Source organism: Manduca sexta, chromosome 3 (assembly GCF_014839805.1).
Source record: "Manduca sexta isolate Smith_Timp_Sample1 chromosome 3, JHU_Msex_v1.0, whole genome shotgun sequence".
NCBI classification, from domain to species: Eukaryota; Metazoa; Arthropoda; class Insecta; order Lepidoptera; family Sphingidae; genus Manduca; species Manduca sexta.
The window spans coordinates 8,570,095-8,596,206 of record NC_051117.1 but is presented as its reverse complement, the minus strand read 5'-3'; the positions used below and the strand labels follow the sequence as shown (position 1 = coordinate 8,596,206).

The 26,112-nt window shown below is 36.3% G+C and overlaps 1 protein-coding gene across 2 annotated transcripts in view; it reads left to right on the top strand.

Moving 5' to 3' along the window:
- The window catches only part of LOC115442975 (paired box protein Pax-5), a 106,939-nt gene that overhangs the window by 77,547 nt on the left and 3,280 nt on the right, over positions 1-26,112 (top strand). For both annotated transcript variants that reach the window (XM_030168227.2, XM_030168226.2), the window contains exons 5-11: positions 136-333; positions 8,496-8,601; positions 8,875-9,052; positions 11,654-11,739; positions 13,289-13,436; positions 19,141-19,272; positions 23,418-23,526. In XM_030168227.2, the coding sequence (XP_030024087.1) occupies positions 136-333; positions 8,496-8,601; positions 8,875-9,052; positions 11,654-11,739; positions 13,289-13,436; positions 19,141-19,272; positions 23,418-23,526 (957 nt within the window). The remainder of the gene's footprint in view (positions 1-135; positions 334-8,495; positions 8,602-8,874; positions 9,053-11,653; positions 11,740-13,288; positions 13,437-19,140; positions 19,273-23,417; positions 23,527-26,112) is intronic.

Sequence of the window (26,112 nt, the reverse complement as noted above, 5' to 3'; positions counted from 1 at the left end):
AACTACAAAACTTGTGCGACGCGAACTTCTTTGGAATATTTTCTTTAGATGTGTAAAGGATAAGTTAGTATGGAGAGCGTCGCTTAATATTTTCCTAACAAGAATACAAACACTCATTAAAAACTCTATCACCAGGTACTACGAAACTGGCAGCTTCAAGGCGGGGGTCATCGGTGGGTCGAAGCCCAAAGTCGCCACCCCGCCAGTCGTGGACGCGATAGCAGCGTACAAGCGCGAGAACCCGACCATGTTCGCTTGGGAGATCAGGGACCGGCTGCTGAGCGAGGGCATCTGCAGCCAGGATAATGTGCCTTCAGTATCCAGTATAAACAGGTAAGGTTTTTTATTAAAAGTGGAAGCTATTTGTCTGGTAGCAAGCAACCATGAACAGTGACTCCACGGTATCCGATGGTAAGAGATATTCAGATTGAAAGGGATTTGACAAGAGATTGAAAGAAATAAATGGCCGGTGGACGCTGGATGAGGAGAGCGGAAGACCGAGCAACGTGGCGCGCTCTAAGGGAGGCCTATGTCCAGCAGTGGACAGTTGTAGGCTGATGAGATGAGATGACAGAAATATGCCGGTCTTTTCGAAACAGGATAAACACAGAGTGATCCCGATTGGCAACACATTTACATGAGTCACTATGGATTTTATACCTTGTGTACGCTGGTCGCTATCCAGGCGATACATAATACTAAAGTCCTGCTGGTGGTAAAATATATCCTACCAACCTAAGCCTAACCTAATGGAATACTGATGCAGTGTATAGTGTGTGTATAAGTAATCATGTAAACTATGCAATAGTTCATTAGAGTCTAAAACCAACCTCCGTCTAACACATGTATCTCAATCAATTCGACTGTGAAGTTTTTTGATATAAGGAAAACAAGACGCTATTGCTATATTAAAACAATGACAATTAATATTAATATTTAATGGAAAGGGAAGATAACCTTTATCCTAAGAATGCATTCGATATAAAGTAGTACCTTTACCATAACAAACGAAATGTATCTACGAACGGCAAAGGGGAACATCACATCAACACAATTACACATAAAACTATCAATAAAATATAAGAAAAAGTGTTTATCGGAAACTGAGCTCTCTTTCCCTTTTAGGGAAGAAATTTCATGACGCGCCATTGTAATTTGAACCCTTTCGCTGTCAAACAGTGTATAAGTTTGCGTGTTTGATTGAGTGGTGAGGAAAATGTATCGTGGTGGGCCACGAAATAATGATAGTTTTTATATGCGCTAGATTAAATACGATAGGTTAGTGTACTGATTCGTAGATTAATCCAATGCAGAATTGTAAGCTATCACCAATTTTTTGTTTTACAATTTACTAAATCACGAAATACATAAATTTATTATTCAAGTCTTTATGCCGATATGTACACACTACTACATCAAGGGTTTATGAATATTTTTCATTTTATACATAATAGATAGTGAGTCTAATGATGAAGATCATTGGGCACAAATTCCCCGGGCAACACATGTATTTTCAAATCAAATACACATTACTAAAAACATCGAATCAAAAATCACAACAAACCCAAACTATTCCCGCTCATTCCCCGACCTCGACGCTCCGTCAATGGGTTGCGTGACGGAACGGAGAGCGTTCACCGGATGTGGGGGGCGCGGCTGTGCCAAGATGGCGGACCGGATGCGAGACACGTGCTCCTCTCGCTCCGGACGTCCTGGGCCCGCGCCCCTTGAATTATCGTACGGAATGACGCTCTTAATATCACAATGTGTGGTTTTTGTTATGCCGACATGGTTCTTCGATTAATATTGGAAATGATGGATTCTTATCTTAATAATTTTATGAAATTAATACGTTAATTTTCCAACAGTAATATTAATTGATAGATTTGACTGATAGGAGAAAGCATTATGGTATCAAAGTAAAAGTAATCGTTTTTAATTGTGTTGGCATGAAGTTTGATAGTAACATTATCAGTATATTCAGTAAATATGTCTGAAATACGAAATCTTAAATACGATAATGCTTTAGTACGTTCAAAAGTATCTTAGTTGGACGCGCTTTAGAGTCATTCTTTTCGATACCATTTTCAACTGAGGACAAGTAAATATATAAACAATTTTAATATTGAAATATTTAATTTTGAATAAATCGAAATCCCATTCCTAAGACACATTCGTCGAAAGATAACATCATGAGGAAATCTGCACACCTTCGAAATTCTATAGAAGAATTTTAAGCGATTTAAGATTCGCAATCCGCACCACGGCCGCGTGGTGGACTAAAGCCAATCCCTCTCAATATTTCAAGGTGACGAATGAGTATTTAATACTTTAATTGAAATTTCCTGATACTACTGTTTATCCTGCTTACCATCAAATAATAAACCACCATTGTAATATAATACTACCCACAAAATACCGGAACAGATAACAGAAATTAATAATCGGTAGCAACGACAAACACTGACACACGTTTACAAACTAATAAGTGAATCTATCACCGATTTTATCTAATCTGGCAACATCGTAATTAGACGCGTGGATTTGTGAGCTTGCAACACTTGAGCTCGAGTGGGGGGGAGATAGTGATGCAAACGCATTTCCTTTTAATGGTACTGTTGTATCTATTGAGGATGAGATGGAATCAGCAGTAATAATGTTTGTGTATGAATTAGCCTTGTGCAAAGAGGAATTCGTTTAGGAATTTAAGTATAGCATATAAAAGTATAGTTAGAAAAACTGGTAATGATGATTGGTAGTAATAGATAGATCCAAAAGACGCCATTTTCAAAGATACCAATCGTTTTTCGATCCATCGCAAAAATAGCCCAATTAGAACAGTTTTTTTCATATTTACAAATTTAGTAGGTACGTATATACTATTGGTTTCTATTCAGATTAGGAACGAAGATTAAGATTGGGATCAGTTATTAAAAACAGGAGTAAATACATCTCAAAATAGACCTTTACGCTTATAATTTAAGGGTCTACCAATCCACATTAGATTGGTCTGATAACTGATATGTTGAGTCAAGATCATAGTCATGTGATTTTCTAGAATGTATATTATACCAAAAATGAGTTATGTAAATATTTGGAATTGCCAGACTTTTCTCCGTAATTTTATCAAGGTTTTGTATATCTTGGTAAATTTTTATATTATTAAACTTTATTTTTATAACGTACACATTTTAATAGTTATGATTTTTTGTATTAAAACAAAACTATAAATAGCTTGACTCAAAAGTTTGCTGTTGTCGCTTAGATATGATTGCCTTTGAAGCGTCGATACGCTCTACTATTTTATGAGTTACCAACAACAAACTACCTATGTCAACAAAGAATTTTAAAACTAGCAACACCTGACATTCTAAATTCAAAAAATCAAATTCATCTACACATTGGCAGTCGTAAAAATATATTCGCGGCGTATTGTCGTGTGGGGTGGATTTCAACTGCTCCCGTCGCGGGGTCCATTATGGAACAATAAACGAGGATTATTGGCCCCGTACGAATCATTTGAGAGGGTGGACCAAATTGTATTACTTTAAACCGATGCACATTGATATTGTACACCAGTGGATTGCTTATTGAGTAGATTTGCTCATTCGAGTAACATTGTACTTAAATTATTTTAGGTGACAAGCAACACAGGGAGACCGAGTATTTGGCTGCATTTTTATGCTATTCAAATTATTTGGTTCTTCGTCGTGATGTGGAGATATAGACCCATCAATTTTGACTTGATATTTTGTCTTTATATATTTTGCCTTTTTGAATTTATGCGGACTATATTAGGCCCTACAAAAAAGGAGCGAGCCAATTGCCTTTACCACAACCTCCTTTGAAAAAACAGATTATTATTACTATGTTTTATATATTTGTAATTACGAAACGACCCCAATGTTTATCATAACCTAATTTACCATCGAATTAAACCCAGCAGATACGATCCAAAGTGAAAAATGCCAGAACTCGAAAAGTCAATTTTAAATCCATTGCCTTGCCCAATACAAGGGTGTTTCTCACCGCCGCCACACGCACGCCACGCGTCCGCCACGCGCACGCCACGCGGCCGCCACGCACGCGCTTCCTAGCTACGGAACTCGCAAATGCGGTCGCATGACGGCTAAATAGAGAGCTATTTAAATGGAAGTGAGATTTTTGGCGAAATCGCTTAGTTTTGTAAAAGGGAGAGGGTAGAAGCTTTTAAGCAACGAGGCAGTCATCATCAGGGATTGTAACTGGCTTATATGACTTATTTTGTTTATAATAAACATCTATGTTTAAAGTAAAAAATATTTTGTTGTGATATAGTTTATGTCTTTTAGAAAAAAGGAGTTGATCTGACCATATTGTAATAAACTTCCGTCCAATTTAACTGTCATTCTCGTTATGTTGTCATTATGTTCTGTTTTTATTATTGTTTTATTTTTTTTATTTATTTATTACGTCTCTGGAAACAAGTCCATTAAGCCCGTCTTCCATATAATACAATTTCTTAAATTATTGTTTTAGCAGTGTATAATACAAAAAAGGCTAAAATAATTGCATAAAATTTAAAACTATAAATAATTTAAAGTAGAAATACGAACCGTTAAAATTAACAATTCTTAGCTCCTAACAATACTAGTAAAACATCAACCCGCAAACATAACTCAACACTATAACGTACATCATAGCAATCAAGCGATTTGAACAAAAATTAAAAATACGTACAGACAGCAACAAAAAGTCAGCAGAACCGACTCATAACCATAAAACAGCCGTTGCGAAATAATAAAAAAGCGAAATGGGAACGCGAAATGCGCAAAAAAAACGCTCAGTATCGCCACGTCAAGACATTTTAATCGGCCGCGCCCACCGTCCCGTAATTGAAGCTATAACTCTGCCAGCCCCTGTTTGACATTTGCGTTTTTTCACCCCCCCCCCCCCCTTCCCCTTCTCCCTGCCATCTGCACCCGCAAACTGGCAACGATGTAATTTAGGTTAGATTTTTGGTGACGCGTCATCATAGTTGATGATAATTTTTATGTGGAATTTGAAATTTTTTGGTGCTAGTGAAGAAGTGTTTGGGGTTTTAGAGGAGATTCTGGGATATTAGGAGTTTTTCTTTTGAGCTATATTACCATTATGTATTTGTTTAATATTAAATGTCATTTAGGTTTATCGTAAATTAATATTCTAAAAAATAAACCTTCAAAAACCAAAAAAATATTTAATATTCTGTGTATACTGTTTACAATCTGGAGGGATATTCTTTCGAATTAAAAAGCATTTTCTAAATCGGCTCTTAAATGACCGAGTTCTGAAGTAACCGAGTTTTTTTAAGTCGATTACAAAATATTTGCAATCAATAAAATATCTTTCACTAAGAAAAGTCATAACAATGATGGACTATAAGAGATCTTTACACACGATGCATCCCTACCAAACCTATACCGATCGTTCCCCCCTTTATATGCACCTTAAAAATTATTCTTTCCAAAATCCTTACAAGCACTCGACAAGCGTAAATCTAATTCCTCCACAAATATAAAGAGTAAAAAGCATCCCGTTGAATAAATCACACATTTACCAACATTAACGTCCAACGTTCCAACAGGGCAATAAAATATAAGGGTAAAACATGACCAGAGCAACCCTTGCAGGAAACGGATATCATAACCGGTCTTTTTGCGCAATTGTTCGCGTTCGTACTTGCATTTTTTTCGCGCATTTTATTTTTTGCGACAACCCTACGATGCATTGACTATTTATAGTGTAAGTAAATGTTTGTTGCGAATTTTATTAGATTAAAATTTTAAATATGGTTGTCACTGACTAGGTTATTTAATTTTTTACATGATTTACGTAAAAAGTTCATTAATGTTACTTATTCAAATAAAACTCAGGTTTTGATTAACTTTTAATCGGTCTAGCATTATTGGTTTCATTTATAAATAAATTGGTAACCATTTTCAGCTGAATGGTCACCCATGTAGGATGCAGGATTTTCGTCTGTTTTACTTGTTATAATATAATATTTTTTGTTTAATTTTGATACTTGTTGCTAATTGTACTATGCATGTCAAATAAATTACTTTTCATTCTTCTTTGAAATGCGCAATATGCAGTTTTTTAAGCAAGCGTTGGTTATGGTTGCACCTTATTTCCTCATTAAGAAAGTTAATGATGAAATGAAGGTGTAAAAAATGTTACGATGTAATCTTGACCAAGCACTGACGCACTACAAACGTTGATCAATAAAGTTATGACTTGCTAAGGTACAAAACTTTCTTCCGTGCGTAACCACAAGAAATTTTAAGCGATAATAGCCTCTAGTTCCTCTTTAAAAAGGGTTTTAATTGGACGTAGATACGCAAAAAGCATCCAACCCACAGTATGGTCGAAAATGAGCCGAGTATGCTAAATTAGTTCTAGTCTATAAGGTCTATATTTTCCATTAGTAAAAACATCTTAGTCAAAATATGTTGATTAAAACATTTTATTATTAAAATATAAAATAGAATATCAATGAGCAAAAATTCACTATTGCAAAAGTGTCATTTTGTGGGCTGGATCTTCTTTGCGTATCTACGCTCAATTGTATTTGCTGATGAATACTTACCAAAAGTTATACTAATTCAAAAAATCTTCCGACATATTTACGGACTAATAAGCTTCACAGCAGTAGAAACTATTGCTTCAATTATAATAGCAGTCAATATTGTTGTAACTCTTTTTATCACACAGTCAAAATAGATAAAATAAGTAATAACAGGTTGACTGACAGAGAATGCCTCTGGCATTATCCGCCTTTACGTGTTCTGTATGAAGTGAAATAAATAAATAAAATAACAAAGAGTTCCATTCAAGACTACTCAACAGTTGCTTGTTAATCATAAACTCCAATAATCCCCCGATCAGCTCCACATTCTAATTTCCCCCAAATTAGCTCGCGCGTCCCGGCGGTGCGGGCAGACAGTTCATTTCGCCCATGATGGATAGTGGCTCCGTTGAGTTATTGCCACCACCTCCAAGCTTGACATATGCAAAAATTGTTTCGCAAACTTATCAAAAAACGGGATTACCCTGTAATAGAGTCATCATTCCCGCGGTGAGGGACTGTTGGGTGTTTTGTTGAAGTTATTATGATGTTGGAATGATGGTGTTTTGAATGAAGGTATGAATGAAGTGGGAACGATTTTTAAATTAAAAGTTTTGATCTTACTTTTTGTAATTAGGACATGAAATTTAAATATGTATGTTTATCTGAGGAAAACAAAGTTTGTAGCGTGTACAACTATCTACACTATGATAACGACCATATAAAGTAGCTAGCATAATTATTGGGCATTATGAGACTTAACATCTTTTTTTTTTATAAGAGCACAGCAAATTGACACTGCACCGGATTTTAAGTGGAGTAGGGTCCAATAGAATGTCGACTGATGAGAGAAGATTACCTCTTCGCAATCGACACAATTATGCCGGCCTGTTGGAACCGGGTACACACAGGCTATTCCCGGAACGCAACACACTTAGGTGAGCCACTATGGCGGTTTTAACACCTTGTGTACGGTGGTCACTATACGGGCAGATATAAAATATATCCTACCACCAACATATCTTAAAGTGACGCAGTACTTTATAATTCAAAGTCCTATATGATTGCTGTTCATGGACGGTCGTATCGTTTACCAACAGGCGAGCTGCATGCTCGTCTCGTCACTCAACAGTAATAAAAATATAATTAAACTATTCAAAATTTTCAAATTTCATCCAGTACCCCACGCAATATTCTTCACCAATCAACAATATCCAATCAAACAATTATGATCCGGCGACATGAAAATTCCATTACCCACCCCAGACTCAAAAAAAAACCATTGACGGAGAGCACAATGATGGCAATGAGGGTATAAATCAAACGCCACGCGACCGCATCCGCAAGAACCGAGGATTTGTCTCGCTTCCGACGGGAGTTAAAAAATTTGCTGTATGACAAATTAGGGTAAATTTTTATCCCCCAAGTTGGTTGGGTTAGTTTGCATATATGGTAAACTGTTATACAATATATTTGTTATCAGGCAGGCAGTTTATTCAACTGGTATACTTGTATCCTGTAATTCTTGATTCTGGTTTCATTTCCCAGCAACATATTTGTCAAGTTTGTTCTTAAACCTGTTTTCATTGAGGCTGTTCCACGCTCTTACTACTCTGTTGTATTATATTTGAAGGTAGAAGTGCGAAAACCAGACCATTGTGTCAACAACATATTCACATTCATCTCCAAACATCAACAAAGCATCAAGCTTTTCCCTTTTATGGATAGGCAGAAATATAACGGGATAAATATAAACGTAACAACATTTAGTGCTAATACGGAAAAAATCCAATATTATTTTGCTCATCCTGAGGCTGGAACTAGAGTCACGGTGACAGTCTTGTCTTAATACAAGTGAACATTAAATTATAGAGCAGAAAATAAATTCACTATGTGTTGTATACAGGATCGTGAGGAACAAGGCGGCGGAGAAGGCGAAGCATGCACACAACCAGCAGCAGCAACAGCAACAGGAGCAGGAGATCAGCTCAGCGCAGGGCAGCGTCGTTTCTGTGAGTAAACATAGCATTATAGCTCTTACAAGTATAAGTATAAAGAAGAAGGTGGAATGGAACAGTGGCCAGTCAAATTTTAATAGCTTATTTTCAATTCAGTCAGAGTCAGATTTATTTTTAATTAAGATGACTACCGACAAACGCAGAAAGAGTCTAGCTTTCTTAGCAAGTACAAATGAATGAATAACTGATCATCTTCAAGGCCTTAATTGATCTACTAAAATCATGCCTTCATACAATTCTGAATGAAATGTTCTTCATTATCATTAGGTAATAACGCACGCGGGCAACGCGCCGGGCACGACGGCCGTCCTGTCCCCCACCACTGACCAGCACGTAACCAACACCGGCAGCTACAGCATCAACGGCATCCTGGGTATTGAGCAGGTGGAAGGCATGCATAACGGGAACGCCACGGGACTGAAGAGGAAGCGACATGAGGACCAAGGTGAGAGAAATTAAATTGATCATTGCTTTATTTAACCGACTTCAAAAAATGTTAGTAAAAATATTTTACGGTGTTGACGATGTTTCAAAGACTACAGTCTTTATGGTCACGGGTGGACTGAAGTGTTGATTAGCCGAAAAGTTAATAAAAGGCGATAAAATCCGTAAAATTATTTTAATATCTAACTTCGCATAAACAAACATAAGGAATGATTCCTTATGTATGACTTCAAAAAACTTCAATTCGATGTCTTCTATTTCTTTGGGGTTTTAAATCGAAAATGCGAGAAAGGTCGTAGGTTGCTTTCCGTAAAATTACAGAAAATAGATATCTAGATGTTATTTAAGAGAGGTAGTGGTGCCTCAAATTAATTTATTCTCATTACTACAATCTAATTATGCGATATTTTTCACAAACAAACATGGATTCCCGTATATTGTCTTTGTTAACCTTAGACACAATTAATTATCAGGATGTATTTCGCTCAGTATATTATTATTACAGAGTTAGTTTTCATCCCAAAAAATATATTTAAGTAGGTGGAACCACACACAAAAGCTAGTTTACCTCTTATATACTAAGCTGCCTACATAGAGGGTAGGAAAAGTTATCGTCGCTCCTCCAAACAGAGTGAAATGTAAGAGATCCCTTTAAGGCGAATTTTATGAGTGTTCAAGTTTTGTAGTGATGGGATCGAGTCGATGAAGTTTGTTTTTAAATATAAACAATAATAAAAGTCTATGTGGATGAAAATATTTTAATTCATATTCTTCTATAGCTACCCATGAAGTGACTAAAATAATTCCTACTAATATTATAAATGTGGATGTAACTTTATAAGTTTTCACGCCTAAGCCGCTGAACATGAAAAACAAAGAAATACGTCTACATAGGTTTAATGCTGACTCCACAATATAATAGTACTTTGTGCAGATTGACAGACTTAACTCAAAATTCTCTATGAGAATAGGGGTATGTGAAGTCTACCAATTCAGATTTCCACGTAATGTTTTCCTTTACCATTAAAGCGATTGATTCGATTGAAAGCGATAATTCACAAAAAATACACACACATCTATAGAAAAGTCCGAGGTGCATGCTCTCGGGTTTTGACCCTACAGACATTCGTCTCAGCAGTCCGTTCCACTCTCAACTAGGCTATCGCAATTTAATTCATATTTATATCATTATAAGAGGCAACTAAGCCTTCCCCTAGAGAGTATCAAGGCTAACAAATATAAAACTCTATATTAAACGTTTAAAATTACCAAATTTGAATGTTATATAAAAGTAACCCACCAGGGCGTCGTTAAACAACGCCGTGAACTTTCGCGTAACGTATCTTAGAATATGGAGTTAAAATACATGAGACCCCTTTGAGAGGCGTGTTTTATGATTGTCTCTAAGTTTTTGTAGGGAGGTGCTTTTGTCGATAGATTTAGGGTTATATGGAGTGAAGAATTTTATTTTCGGGCAGTTCATTTTGCTAGCGTACAAGGAATTCGCACATGATGGGAGATATTCATTAAAATAATCATAATATAAAATTTTAGAAAAGTTTAGCTACTATTGAGTTCATCAATAATGTATTCTAATAATAAGTACACCAGAAAAAAAATGCAAATACTTTTGAATCTTTTTAATTAAGTAAACATACCAGTTACTTATAGGCAATATAAAAATATTTTTTATTAAAAGTGTTAGAACATTGGCCTTCGACTGAATACTTCATCGATAAAACCGATCAAATCGATATCGATTGTCATCCCTACAATCGTTTTATTCTCGCCGCGCACCGAGCGTAACGTTCAAGATTTACTGAGCTATTAAATTTACTGCACAAATTGCTTGCATTATTATAACTTCTCTTAAATTCTACATCGAACTTGCAACTTTTGGAACTCTACTGTGAAATTGATCTAAGTTTTATGTATAGCTTGCATAAGCATCGGTGTCGAGGGAGAACCATATCCTTTAAATATGGTTGAATGTTCGGACATGATTGTGTTGTTAATAAAGTTTATATTATATTATATTTATATGTTAAGGGAGAGTTTCAAGTATAAAGTAATGCATTTTTTGATTTTTAAAAAGACCCCTCTTCCCCTCTAATACGGTATTTGATTTATTTTTAATTACAACTTTTATAAAATATGTACATCGTATACATTTTAAAACAAGAAATCATTAAAATCTGTTGGAAAATCCACAAGTTATAAGCCATTGAAATAAGATAGTAGGGGTGCGTGTCAAAAAACAGAAAAGGGGCGAAATACTTGCAAGTGACGTCAGCAGGTATTACGCTGCGTGCGAAAGAAAGAGATGGAACGATATCCCCTCTCCAAGCTCACTCCTGCACGTAGCAATATTTGAAATTTGAATTACTGCCTCAATTCGTATCGAATATTAATGCTGTTTTCACAGAAGGATTTGTATTTTGTACTAATTGCTGTTACATATTAAAAATGTACAAAATCAAACACAGTGAAAATTCATCTCCTATTGCGTTATATAATACTTGAATGCACCCTAATGTGCATTTCCAATAGCGCTTGGAGTTCTTTTGCCGATAATTCGTTTAAAAATGTATTGTTTTGACAGATGAGAACCGAGACTTCAACAGCCATTCGGAGGACGACGTGAAGAGACAAAGAAGCCACTATAACGGCGACCAGATATACTCAAACGTAAGTCTTTAAATAAATACATACATCGCATCTTTATCCCCGAAAGGATGGGCAGAGGTGTACCCACCAAGGCATCCACTTTTCGCCTATATCTTTCTTCCTATAATGTGATAGGGGGCGAGCCTATCGCCATATCGAGCACAAATTCCAGATTCCGGGTTGAAATTGAGTTGAAAACCTAATATCACTTGCCTGACCTGGGAATCGAAACTAGAGCCGTGTCGTACCGCGTTCGCAATACGACTACGCCATCGAGGCAGTTATAAAATTATAAAGACAGTATATTGTAATACTTTTTTTTTATTTATTTTTGAATAGCAAATGTTCATTTAGTACAAAATACCGGTGCGGAAATATCCCTAGATTTTAAAAGCATTAAGTTATTTGTAGAATTTTGAAAAATATGATATAAAGCATTGAATGATGATTGTAATAGTAGCTAATTGCACAATATAGTTACTGGTGCAACTCTAAAACTCCAAAATCCGCCGATTTTTTTCCTTTTCATGATACAACAAACGAGTGTAAATTGGTATTGGTAAATCTACATATTCCAACCTCGGGATATAAATCTATATTTTTAAATCGATAATAAGAAAATATTGCCTAAGAAACGTAGATTACAAAGCCAAACACTAAACAAATAAACCGACATCTCAAATCAAAACGTAATCTCAAAAACACAAACAGTAAATTTAAATTAACAATTAACAACCCGGCAGCCGGTTTAACATAGTGGTTTACGACAAACGGGCGCGAAACGCGTCGAATTGGCGCGTAAATTCGGCCGGCCATCTTGTCGTGACGGATGGCGGTCGCGGCACTAATGACGTCACTTCCAGCCCGCCATTGCGCTGCTGGGAGGTGAAAATGTCCGCCAGATTTATCGTGTACTGATTTTGTGTTGTCGGTTTTGTATGCGGTTTTGGCTGTTTAGTGTTTGGAATCTGAACGTACTAATGGTGTATGGGTGTATAGATAATGCATTAAGTAATGATACTGTTATACGATTTACACCTCTCTAGACAGGTAGCTAACGTCTCTCTTTTCTGTGCGTTTGATTCTTATGTCAGTTATTTCGTGTTATCTCCCTCACAATTTTCTTTTTATGATAATATTCATATTATTTCATCTATCAACATATATGTAATTCTTAGTCCATTCCTAGTCTTTGAACCTAACATAGTTAAATAATGCTAGCATAAAAAGGTTAATTTTGTCAACTTGAATATACTTATATGTAACCTCTCAAAGTTCACAGAAATGGCTCACAGATGTATTGAAATCAATTGTTAAGTTCATTAAATCTGTATAACATCGCATTAGTATTAACTGTTATGGTGTTACAATATATGTATAAATAAACAAACAAAAAAAAACATTTTTGTACAAGTCGTGTATATTGTGTTTATGTAACAGTCTGTGCTATACCTAATACCTCTTTATCTCCCATAACAAGTCCACTTCCATCACACCTAACCTCAATTCGTTTGCAGCTCTGGTCATCGACAAGTCCACTTTCATCACCCACACCTCATTTCGTTTGCAGCTCTGGTCATCGTCAAAATGGGGTCTAAAGGACGAGTACAAACTGCTGTCTGAGCTGGGCGGCACGGGCGCCGCGCCGGGCTACTACGGCGACCTGTTCGACGCGCCGTACGACCACGCGCCGCACGCGCACTACACGCCGCATTCAGGTGAGACTACCCTCATACCTGGGCCTTTATTCTCTATGATAGTGTAAACGCGTAACGCGGCCGTGTCATGTTATCTTCGAGGAATGTGCGTGGAATGGTATTCTGTAAGCCAAATTTCTATAGTCCTAAACATGATGCGTTGTGTTACGTGCTTGTTACGCACTGTCAAAATAACGTGCGGGATAGAGAATAAGGCCCCTGATGTATTTATTTATTTATTAGCTTCTCCAGTTGATTATACAAGAATATAATGATGGTCATTTTGTGATACCCGATCAACTTAATGGAGTGGATAGCACTCATTGAAGTAATGCGTACATTGTTATTATACTACATATTATGGAAACGTATAAATTAGATAATAACTAAAATTATCCTGTTTGCTGGTGGTATGATATATTTGATATTCGCTCGGATAGCGACCACTGTACACAAGGTGTCAAAACCCGCCACAGTAGCCCACGTAAGTGTCGCGTTCCGGAATCAGCCTGTGTATATCTGGTTCCAATAGGTCGGCGTAATTGTGTTGACTGCCGAGAGATAATCAGCTCTCGTCAGTCGACATTCTATTGGACCAGTCTCCACTTACCATCAGCTACATTGGAGTTCCTCTACCATGAAAATAATCTACTGCAACTCTTGTAAAGAGCGAGAGAAAACGCCAATTGATAACACCAAGATATGAGTCACTAGAAGCACTAGTCTTTGTTTGAAATAAACGATCTCAATCTTAATCTTTGGTCCGATCGCGAGAATAACCAATGAAAACAAATTGTAAGCATGTCGAAATGAACTTTACTCTGATTGGTCAATTTTCACGATGGATTGGAAAAGCGATTGGAATCGTTGATTGAAAACGGCGGTAACAAAGTTAATCTGTACTAATAATATAAAGTTGAAGAGTTTGTTTGAATGCGCTAATCCCAGGAACTGCTAAATCGATTTTGGATTTTTTTTCACGAATGCTCTTACAATTGTGGCATCAGGGTGTGTGAAATTAAAATGACTTTGCGTTTATATTTATATTGTTCGAAATTTACACTTTATATTTTACATTTACGAGTCGAGTAACTAATTGTAAAGTATCGTTTTCAAGAAAATATAGTTTTATTAAAGCAATGTCAAAATTACCCCGTATAATAGGTATCATATCGATTTCCCCAATTCCAAGATCTCCATTTCTAAGGACCCCAAAATATCGATTTCTAAAAACAAATTCCAAATCTCGGTTCCTGATATCTCCATTTCTAAGGACCCCATAATATCCAATTCTAAAATTAAATCTCAGTTCCTCAAACTCATCAATGAATCCAGAGAGTAAAACGAGTGAACAGGTGCCAGTGTGAATGGAGTTGCGGCCGATTCCCATGCCAACGGATGTCGGCGCGACGCCGCGACCACAAAACGCTTTGCGGTCAATGTCTCAACACTTCGATTGTGTTTCATTAATCCCGGGATTAGTATTGGGAAGGCTGGCTCTAATATTAAGGATGTTGTCATTTATTTATTCATTTATAATTAAGACATTGTTACATTATACATAGCTCGAATAAAATATAATAGTAATGATAGGTTTAAAACATTTTAAGGTGTCACAGCATGCATTAACAAAAAAAAATAACACCACACATATTAATATTAACTAGACATACATCATTAATGCGTACTATTTTTAATGTCATCGATTATATGTCGCACTCTTAATAAAATAATGACCTATTTCAAAATGGTTAATTTGTGGCAGTCGTTGGAAAACTAATTTTCGTTTACTACGTTTTTTTTTGAAGTTGCTATAAAATTGAGCTTATTAAAGATAGGTAAAAAAGGAATCCTATAGCATTAAAAAAAAGGGAAAATACTAAAAGGTCACAAACAGAAATTGGTTGTTTGACGATTACCACAAATTGGCAATATTGGATTGAGTCATTTTATTAAGAGTGCGATGTATGTACTACGTACTACATTTATTATTCACTGTGTTCAACTGAATTGAATTGCAATCCATTCAAACTGACTTTAGTATGGTCAATATTGACAACTTGTGGTTGTGTACGGAGTGGCGCTCATGATATAAGAACTCAAATCTAAGTTGAAAGCTGGATTTAAATAAAAAATATTAGTCAAATAAGTAAAATTATTTGTTGTTCAAGTGAATAAATAGGTTACAACAGTGACTTTTTGTTTGCCATTTTAGTTCAGATTTTGAACAAATTGTCTATGAGGACGTTCGTGTCTATGGCATATACGTCAGTGGATGTCGAACATTTGATTTGAACAGTGGTGTTACGTCTGCATTGTATCATTGCATAGCATTGTAGCATTGTATTTGTATTCCCGTCGGTATAGGGGCTTAAACGGAACTTATTTAGTTGGTTTTTCATCATGTTTACATATGCTTTCTGTTAGAGAACTTAGATCCCCTACTTTCCAACTGAAGAATGTTTTTAAGTTGGTGTTTAGATTCGGGGTTAAAAGTGTATTCTTTGCTTAGATTTCTGTGTTTTACGAATTTAATCATTGTGTTCGATCAATACTTTTTATTCATATTGTATTCATTTTGCAGTTAATTTAGATTTCTGACTGCCTCAGCTGCGTAGTTGTTTACTCGCGCTGAGGTCCTCGATTCAAATTCCGGGTCGGGCCAAAAGTAATTGTGACTGGGTTTTTTTATCTTCAAAATTACTCAGTCGTAGCTTAGAGATAGATTCATTACTCATTCTTACATTCATAGATTTCTTGGTCAATCTATTTATCGTAATATTTTCTCTTATATTGACTTCAATAAACGACAACCACAGACCAAAAATGCGAAGCATTATCCACAACATTACAGCACTTTGGGGGCAAGAAACTAATCCTCATTGACTGCTGGTAGGTCTCTCCTATATGAGAGTCCGCCTGGATAGGTACCACCGCAATGTCTATTTCTGCCAAGTAGCATTGTGTAGTCAGTGTTGTATTCCAGTTTGAAGGACATTGTAACCAATTGAACTTCTAGACATAATAAGACTTACATCTAATGTCCCAGCATGTCGAGCGCAGTGGAATACCAACAATACCTTATAATTCAAAGTGTTGGATGCTGTTTCTACTGTTTATAGGCTGTATGTCGCTTACCATCAGGCGAACAACAACCACGTCTCGTCATTTTAAAAAAACAATCTAGACAACAAAAAGTACATCTAACAGGAATCAAATGATAAAGTGGCCACACCACATCCCGGTGCGAACGTCGCTCGCTCCCACTCTCAGTAACACAAGACGGGTAACACAACACCGCGGCTCCATTGTGCGCTGTTGTTCTACCACTTTTGTCTTGGGTAGATTTCATGCGATTGTGTTCTTGACACGTATGTTGGTTAATCAGGTAGTACTGTTGTTTTGTTCAACCTTTAGTGCGACTGTTTTGATTATATGGCATGTAGATGGAAATAAAGCGAATGAGTGAAGGGATGAAGATAATTTTCGGACGGTAGAAGTACTTTTACTTAGATTCAATGTTAATTAATTACTTGCGCTTAAGACTTCGTCTAAAGATATTTTTGAGAACGTTGTTGCCGTTTCTCCATTATATCTATGTATTTTATTAACGATGTGCTTATATGGCTAGTGTGACTTTGTATAGGTACAAAGGGCCTAAAAAAAGATTATAATTGATGACAAAAATGTAAGCTCGGTGTATTTTTCTACGTTTCTTCTTCGTGTGGTCATCACTTAGGTAGGTAATGTAAGGCTGGTAAGTGAAAATGGCTAGGGCTCATCGTCCTCTCCGGTGAGGATCGCATTGTGTTTTTATTCTGACCTGCCAGCTCAAGCCGGCTTCTTCGGTTTACCGTGTACTAATTAAATTTATCCCTAATTTAAAGTGTCCGCGGTTATATAATTGAGGTAAATGGAATTTACTAATAATAAACATTCGTATATCTTGAGTTGACCGCAAATAGGTGATGTTTTTGACTCTCTTATCCACACGGCTATCGAAGCTGTCCTTCGAATAGAACGTCCGTAATTGAAAAAAGACGGATTCATCTCTATACATGTAATAGGCCCCCCTGACCTAATTACAACATAATTTAATTTCTTCTATCTTATGATCGTTATTTCATTATCACTTTCCATGCCTTCTAATTTGCTTTCTCATTTAAAAAATCACCGAGTTAACACCATGAACAAGCCACAAAAATCTGTGCCACCAGTACGAAGGGCCACAGAAACAGTTAGGCGTAATGTCACCAGAGGGGACGGGGAGGGGAGGTGACAATTTTTCAGGCCGTGACGAATAATCACGTAATGATGGTGATTGTGTTGTGCACGCGCTGAGTGATGTTGGTTTCGCGACTCCGATACTGTCGCAAATGTTTGTAAGAGATGTTTAGAATATTTGTGAGGATTCGATGACAAATTGATAGAAGAAATAGTCTGGGTAATGGATGGTAGTGGGAATCGTGGGCGTCTCTCTATAACATTTGAAAATATGTTGTTTGGAACTGCTATGGACGATATATGTCCCCCCCGTGACCATGAAGCTTGCAAAGTCTTCGAAATGTCGGGAGAAACGTAAAATATTAAAACCGCGATAAAATTCGTAAATAGTTTAATTTAAATGTCTAACATTCGCGTAAACTTAAGAAATCATTACGCTATGAACGAATTGAAACTTGAACAAGCAATGTCTTACTTAAACTGATCAACTGCTGCTACCGTATCTTAATAATAAAACGAATAACACTCCAACTCTTTATTATCCTATTCCTAAATCATAACTAGTAAAGGTATTCAGCAAACTAGACTTTATTATTTATTTGCTTTTGAATGACGAGACGAACTTACCGTTCGCATGGTAAACGACATGACAGCCCATAAACAGTAGTAACACCTTGAATTAAAAAGTATTGTTTGGTATTCCACTGCGCTCGGCATCTTGAGACGTGAGATGTTAAGTCTTTAATGTCCAGTAGTTACACTAGCCACAACGTAGTACTATTCCAAAATACCTTTTATTCATTATCGGACATCAATCTACATGATTACTTCAATCAACGGCCGTTGTTTTCCGAAACAATTTGTTTTATTGCCAGCATTTCAGTTTTCAATGGATGGTAGTTTTATTTTTTCTACCTCTGGCCACACCGCGCCGCAGTCGACGCACTCGTAAATCTGCGATAATAAACGCTTACACCAACCCGTTTTGTCAAGTGCATGCGATTTTTTTTTCTGTTGCCAATTGCGGACTTAATTTTAAATTGTTTGGGGATTTTTGGATTGTTCGTATGTAGTTCGATGTGTTTATGTGAGATCAAACTTTCTCAAGTATATTTGGGTTAATTGACGATGTTTAAAGGTTTATTAATTTAGATATTGGAGATAGTTGGAGTGATGTTATGATACGTTTTGGTCTTTTTTTTCATAAGTCATTCATGTTGTAGTAATGTTTATATAATTTCTTATAAAGTAAAATTACTCTATCTTTTTTTTGCGATTTCTCGTTTTATGTTTACTGCTAAAGTTACGAACTTTGCAGTTCTTGGTCACGCGGTGGCCAATGCTTATGTAAATTATGTTATTACCGCTTATCAAAAAATAAAGCAAAAGTCCGTTTAAAGACTTCAACCACAACCAACACACAATGAAAGCAAGATCCATTGATTATCGTCATAATAGCTATTATTAAGGAAACCCCACTGAATCCCACGTTTATTTCCAGCGACGAACGACTCGACGGGGTCGAACGGTGGCGCAGGCGAGCCCCCGTCGGCGGCGGCGAGTCCGGACGCGGCGGCGCTGGTGGTGCTGCAGCCGCCCGCGCCGCCCTACCCGCCCTACGCGCCCTACGACGGTAAGCTGTAGCTTTACTCGACATTAGGTTGCTAAACCAGCCATTATTGTAGGGATAGAACAAGCAAAGAAGAACATGTCAGCAAGTTAATAGCGGGTTTGACATAACGATTTTACTGGTGGTAGGTCTCTCGTATGTGAGAGTCCGGCTGGGTAGGCACCGCAATGTCTATTTCTGCCGCCAAGGAGCAGTGTGTAGTCACTGTTGTGTTCCGGTTTGAAGGACACTGTAGCCAGTGTAACTACTGGACATAATAAGACATCTCATGTCTCAGGATAGGGAGCGCAGTGGAATACCAAATGACACTTTGTAATTCAAGGTGTTGGATGGTGTTTCTACTGTTTATGGACGGTCGTGTCGCTTACCATCAGGCGAACGGCTAGCTTGTCTCGTCATTCAAAACAATAAAAAAATGACCGTCAAACATCACTTAACTACGACAATTAGAAGACTCGACGCTGATCTGTTAACCATCGGGAGGCTGCCACCGTTTAGATATAATATCCGCCTGACTGGATTCTTATTTGCTAGAGGAAGTCAAATATATGTTCCTCTTCAAGAAGTTTTTACTGATTGGAATCTCATGCTCACCCATCTTGGGTGAAATGTCCTCACAAGTTTGTTCATGTCCGTTCATTACCGTTCGCCCGCATTCGTACACTGAGTCTGTATCCGCCAAGACAACTGTAGAAGACTGGCTAGTAGTGATATTGCATTTTGGGTTAATAAACAGTAAATAATAAGAGGTAGCAAATACCATCACAACTGAGAAAAGTCAAATATTGATTAAAATTCAAAGGTTCATGAAAAAAGAATAACAGAGTATGAAATGATAAGACGTTGAATAAAAAGTTAGTTTTCGCATAACATGACAAAATGTTAAAGTCGAAGAGTCTAATTTCGATTGTAATACTTATGTCGTAAAGATGGAATGCAATAATTAGGTAATCCCCACTCATTTCACAAAAAATCTCTAACATCTTTTACGATGAATGATTCGCAAAAACAACAAAACCATGAAATGTTTTAGTTGAAATCACATAAGTAGCTTTTAAACAACAAAACACTGTATGTATGTATACTTGGATAAAAACAAGATATTAAACATCTCTGGAAATTATGCAGAAATCAGACGCCGACGCCCTTTCACGTGCCATTTGCATATTATACATTAACGAGTGCGCCTCATACGGCGTGTTTTCATGATAACTCTTCAAATGTTACTTAGGAAGTCTTTGGTTTAACGTATAGATGAATACTGCAAAGTTTATTAATCTCTTAATTTCTGAGCGGAATCTGTGGTAAGTTAAAGATGAAAATAACAAAGATTTTTATAAATTTAACTGATAGTACATACTTGGTAATGCATCTAAAAAAATAAAAAGATTCTTGTCTATAAATGTTTGATTTAAAAAAAAATACAATGTCAAACTACATATACTTTCAAAAGCATTCAATTCTAAGAATCCATCTCCAAGCAAATGCGAAAAGTAAGCAAGAAAAGAATGTACAATAAACCGTGTACATCGGCCTCTGCCAAATTAACGGAACAATCAAATCTAAAACAAAAAGAACGTTAAAACATCTTCAAACGAGTACATAAAGGAACGGAGGGTAACCCACACCAGGCGAACGCGAATAAAACAATGAAAAACAAAAGTGGCCGAACAGAAAAACAGTCAAGAATCACCGCTAAAGCTCGGTGAAAAAATTCGCAGAAAAGCTTTCGACAAAGTAGAGTACTCGGAGGCCGGAGCCACTCTGAAGGGAAATCTAATTTTCTCCTCGGACCGAACTGCGAACACGGCAGAACATCATATCTACCGCCCAAATCCAACGAATTTTGACACTTATGCATACATAATAAGTGCTGAAATAGCACGCCGTAGACTCGGGAGACGCTTTATGCTTTTGGTCTTTAATCCGCCACAATCTGCTTATCCCGAGTGGGAGGGGAGGCAGACATCTTTAATAGCTCATTCGGGGCTCTATGCAAATAATTTTAAGGGGGCTGTAGGGTGGAGAGTCATACGGGCTTTGTCTGTAGCGGTTAACGAACCGAAACACGACTCTGTGATGCGACCGAAGTGGCTTTGAGCTCTTGAAATGGTTTCGTAGGCCCACTTTGGTTATAAATATTAAACTGTCAGTCTTGCTTGCGGCCGGTGTTGCTAGCTTAATGAGAGATATATGAATAAAGTGTTTAGAGTTGATATCTTATGTTAAAAAGTATTAATTTTATGTATCTTATATTTTCACGTCTAATATGTATTGTGATTCAAACGTCTGATGTTGCGTATGGCACTGTTTTAAACAAAATTATTGTTAAATGAAAGCTAAGGCAGTATTCAACGATTGAATTTTAGTGCAACAAAGATAGTCAAGTCACATATACATTACAATCCTACGCCTTTATTCTCGATATAATATTATACTAAAAATCTAATGTTTTTACACGACTAGCCGAGTTTTCGTGCGAAATTGTGATAAAGGCGAGCAAATATCCATCTCAGATACAATTCCTAACATCAAACAACTCTAATAAGTTTTTATGGTATTAAAAAATCCTGAATATTTTTATAAGTTTTAAACATACATGTATCAAGCTAGCAACACCGGGGCTGTATGTTTGAACACGCTTGGGGGGCGGACACGCGCATAAACTTATTATATGGTAGGGGAGAGAGGGGATGTTGCGCCGTTTTACTCGTGCCGATTGGATCCTACGTGTTTAATATTTGGCGGTCTCGTCACGCGGCGCTGTGGGTGGGCCCCGATCAAATTTGGCGGTTTTGATGTTTAAAAACGCGGGTAGATATAAATATTAAATGGTTGTGATGGAAGGTTTTTGCATATTTTATGGAGAGGAATGTATATTATGAAATAGGGTTTGAAAACGGGAATAAAGCGGATGACACGTAGTTGTTTAAAGGCTATGATAGGCTATGTTAGATGCAGATGTATGTCAACTTACTGTGGCACATAATAAGCCTTGTATTCAATACCAGCTTTGTTTGCTCTGCCACCCGGCCCTATCAATTTTATAAAGCGGAATAATGCGCCCTTAGAACTATATACCTAACTCAAAATGATGTACCTTCTACACGATAACCACTGCTAAACATCGACAAGATATCATGACCGGCACTATTCATTTAAGTAAGGTGAATAATTTTATAACAAATCGAATTATTTTTCTCAAAAGCTCCAAGTTTATATAGAAAATATAGCTCCAAGTTTTTTGCTGATGGTAGGATACCACTTACTATCTGCGGTGGCTCGTAATTGGCTTATCTATTGTATTCATTTCGGCCTTAATTTGTTTTGATTTTGATAGCTGTGAGCCACTCAAATATAATAATAATAATATCAGTCCTGTATTATATACTTGCCCACTGCTGAGCACGGGCCTCCTCTACTACTGAGAGGGATTAGGCCTTAGTCCACCACGCTGGCCTAGTGCGGATTGGTAGACTTCACACACCTTCGAAATTCCTATAGAGAACTTCTCAGATGTGCAGGTTTCCTCACGATGTTTTCCTTCACCGTTAAAGCGAACGATAAATTCACAAAGAATACACACATGATTTTTTAGAAAAGTGAGAGGTGTGTGCCCTTGGGATTTGAACCTGCGGACATTCGTCTCGGCAGACCGTTCCATACCCAACTAGGCTATCGTCGCTTTTAAATATAATAAAATAAAATATATTTTATATCCTCCCGTATAGCGACCACCGCACACATGGTGTTCCGGGATCAGTCTGTGCCCGTTTCAACGGGTCGGCTTAATTGTGTCGACTGCCGAAGGGTAATCATCTATCGTCGGTCGACGTTCTGTTGGGCCCTAGTCCACTTACCATCAGCTGCAGTGGCATTACTTGCCCGTTGTTGGGGTTACTTTGGGTTACTTTATAAAAAAAAAATACAGTATGGTAGAGACTTGTAGAGACAGAATCAGCTGTAGCATTTTAGGACACCGAGCGGCGAAGCTCGGCGAGTCTCAGGGAACACTACGTCTTTATACCGCAATGTAATTAATCAAACAGAAAGATAAGAGAGAATTTGGAAATATTATTCGTATACAGAATATTATACTTGAAAATATTGATACAGAATGTTACTAATGTATTGTAATTTATTTGCAGGCACGGCGACGCTCGCCAGTGAGTACGCGTACGCGGCTCCCTACTCCCAGTACTCGCCGTACGGAGGACCCTACACACACTCCGCAGCCACCGGCCTGCTCTCCAAGTGGTCAGTATTACCATACCCATAGAGCTTAATGTTGTTCAGAAATAATTACAGACTTCGATAGTATTGTGAATGTAAGAGGAAATATTTTACAGTACAGGAATACCAGTAATTAGCAGTAGATATTATATATTGATATTCTACTTCCTCATTATTATGTTTTAGATTTTAATTCAATAAGTTGTTAGTGGTAAATGCTGTGTTCACCTATTGCACACATATTCTATTCTGTACTTTAGTGCTTTTTTGTATTGAATGATATATGTAGTGCTGTTGGTGTAGCTTATTACAAATAAGTATTCAGAAAAAATAACAAGCTTCAATAGTATTGTGAATGTAAGAGGAAATACTTTACAGTGCAGGAATACCTGAAGAATGCAATCAGCAGTAGATATTATATATTAAGTCTCTCCACTAAGCAAATGGCCTTGAGAATTCGTTCCATACATTTTCGGTGCACGAGCTACGGGTATATGTAAAGATTTACAAAAGAAATTAAAATTATGTGTACTTTAAAAGTCGGTGCAGGCAACGATAATGGCATTTTAATTACGAAATGTATTATCCACAACTAAAACTATTATCCACATTATAAAAAATAATAAACAGTCAAATAAAGATAACATATTGTAGAAATATAATGTTTATTCTTTTTATGTAATTAAGAAATAGATTTCTAATTTCTATAAATTCAATTAACGCAGGGATTTGCTTACGGGACCGCCTTATATAAAGATAATCGGTAATCGGATACAAAAGTCAAAGATTTCAATGACATGGACTCTATGAAGCCGAAGGTTGTAGTTCTTCTGTTTGCATTCCAATGCGTACTCTTTACTATATCTCATCCTATATATAGTTGAATAGTACTGCGGAGTAGATATTCCCAAATAAAGTAAACAAAAACAAAATCACTTCCAAACAAATCCCTTTAAAATTACTATCGAAAGCTTCCGATGGCGTCCATACGTTTAAAGGTTACAATCGCGTAACATCCGAGTGTTCACTTTGATCTATCGCCTTTGGGATTGCGAATGGAACACCTAATTTGATGGGATCAAAACAGTGGATTGTCGATGCTCCACCCTCGTTCAATTGGATTGTTTTTATCTTAAGGATATTTATTTGGGAGTTTTCACCTATAAACAGTATAAGGGCATAGGCAATAGTAATCTATAAATAAAAATAAATTTCATTGGCACTAAAGATTCAGACATAAAGTAAAGATAAACCTGCATAATATGTTATAATTAACTTGAATACCTCTATCTCAGCATGCAGCATGTTTCCCTACAATATTACAGTCGCCTTCTGAACTAAATAACTATTATTATTAGACATTACACAAAGGTTCAAAATATAAATAGGTTATTACTTTTTTATATTTTGAGAGTAAATTTTGAATTTGAATTTTCATTCTCTTGGCTAAAAAATATATTATTTTAAATAAACGATAGATTAGGTCTACAATTCTTTAGTTATGGATATAATATTGTCAGAACTAATAAGAGTTCTTTGCTAATAAAAGAGGATGTTAATGGATCTACCACTCCAATAGTTATCTGTAAAAAATGATACCCGTAGTCCACATACAAAACAAACAATTCTAAACTAACCTAAATCAAAGTAATCATACCATTTAAACCATTTATTTTTCTACACACACACACATAAAACAATAAAAATAAAAATATAAAAAAACACAAACACATACAGTTAACAATATAAGGCATACGATAGATTTCACTATGTGTGGTAGAAGGGTTACCAGTTCAGTATACCCTGTTAAACAGCACTGATTTTCAGCTGTACACCAATCTACCTTTAATTCAATGTAGTCCAGGTGATAACATAAATCCCTAAGGATAGATTGATAATGTACGAATCCCGATTCGGGATTAGGTCCGGTCATTCGTTTTACACTCGTTTAAAATGCCGTGAAAAGTGGAAGTTTAATGTGCTTGCGGTTTGGACCTTTCGGAGATATCTCGTGAGGATTGATGTATAGATGCGGAAATTATTGGGAAGTAATTTGAAATAGATAATTGATAATTGATCTAGATTTCTGAGTATAGAAGTGTAAGTTAAAATAATTTAATTTGGTAAATTTAGAATAAAAGATAAAACTTTATGATTTTTTAAAATAGGAGTTATGACGTAAATCCTTATGAACATCAATCAATTATAATTATTAAAAATAACATAATTTTGTCGTAAATCGTAAATCTGTCGACCATCGAATCCACACAATAAATAATACTAAAGCAGTACATACATTATTTTTATTTAATTCATTACCAACAAAAAACATATTATATTACAGATACCATTTACAAATAATATGCTCTGTTATAAAATGCATAAGTAACAAAAAATATCAAGTATTATAGGTATATTGAACATTGGTATTGGTGCTCAAATTAAGATTTAACTTGTATTATGGATACCAAGGTATTATAATTCGATATTAAATAGTAAAATTTCTATTGTCTATCAAACCCCCAATTGAATAACAACTAATCATCCATCATCGACATATTCAATTAAAATAAACACATAAATTAATCGACAAAAAATCTACAATAGACA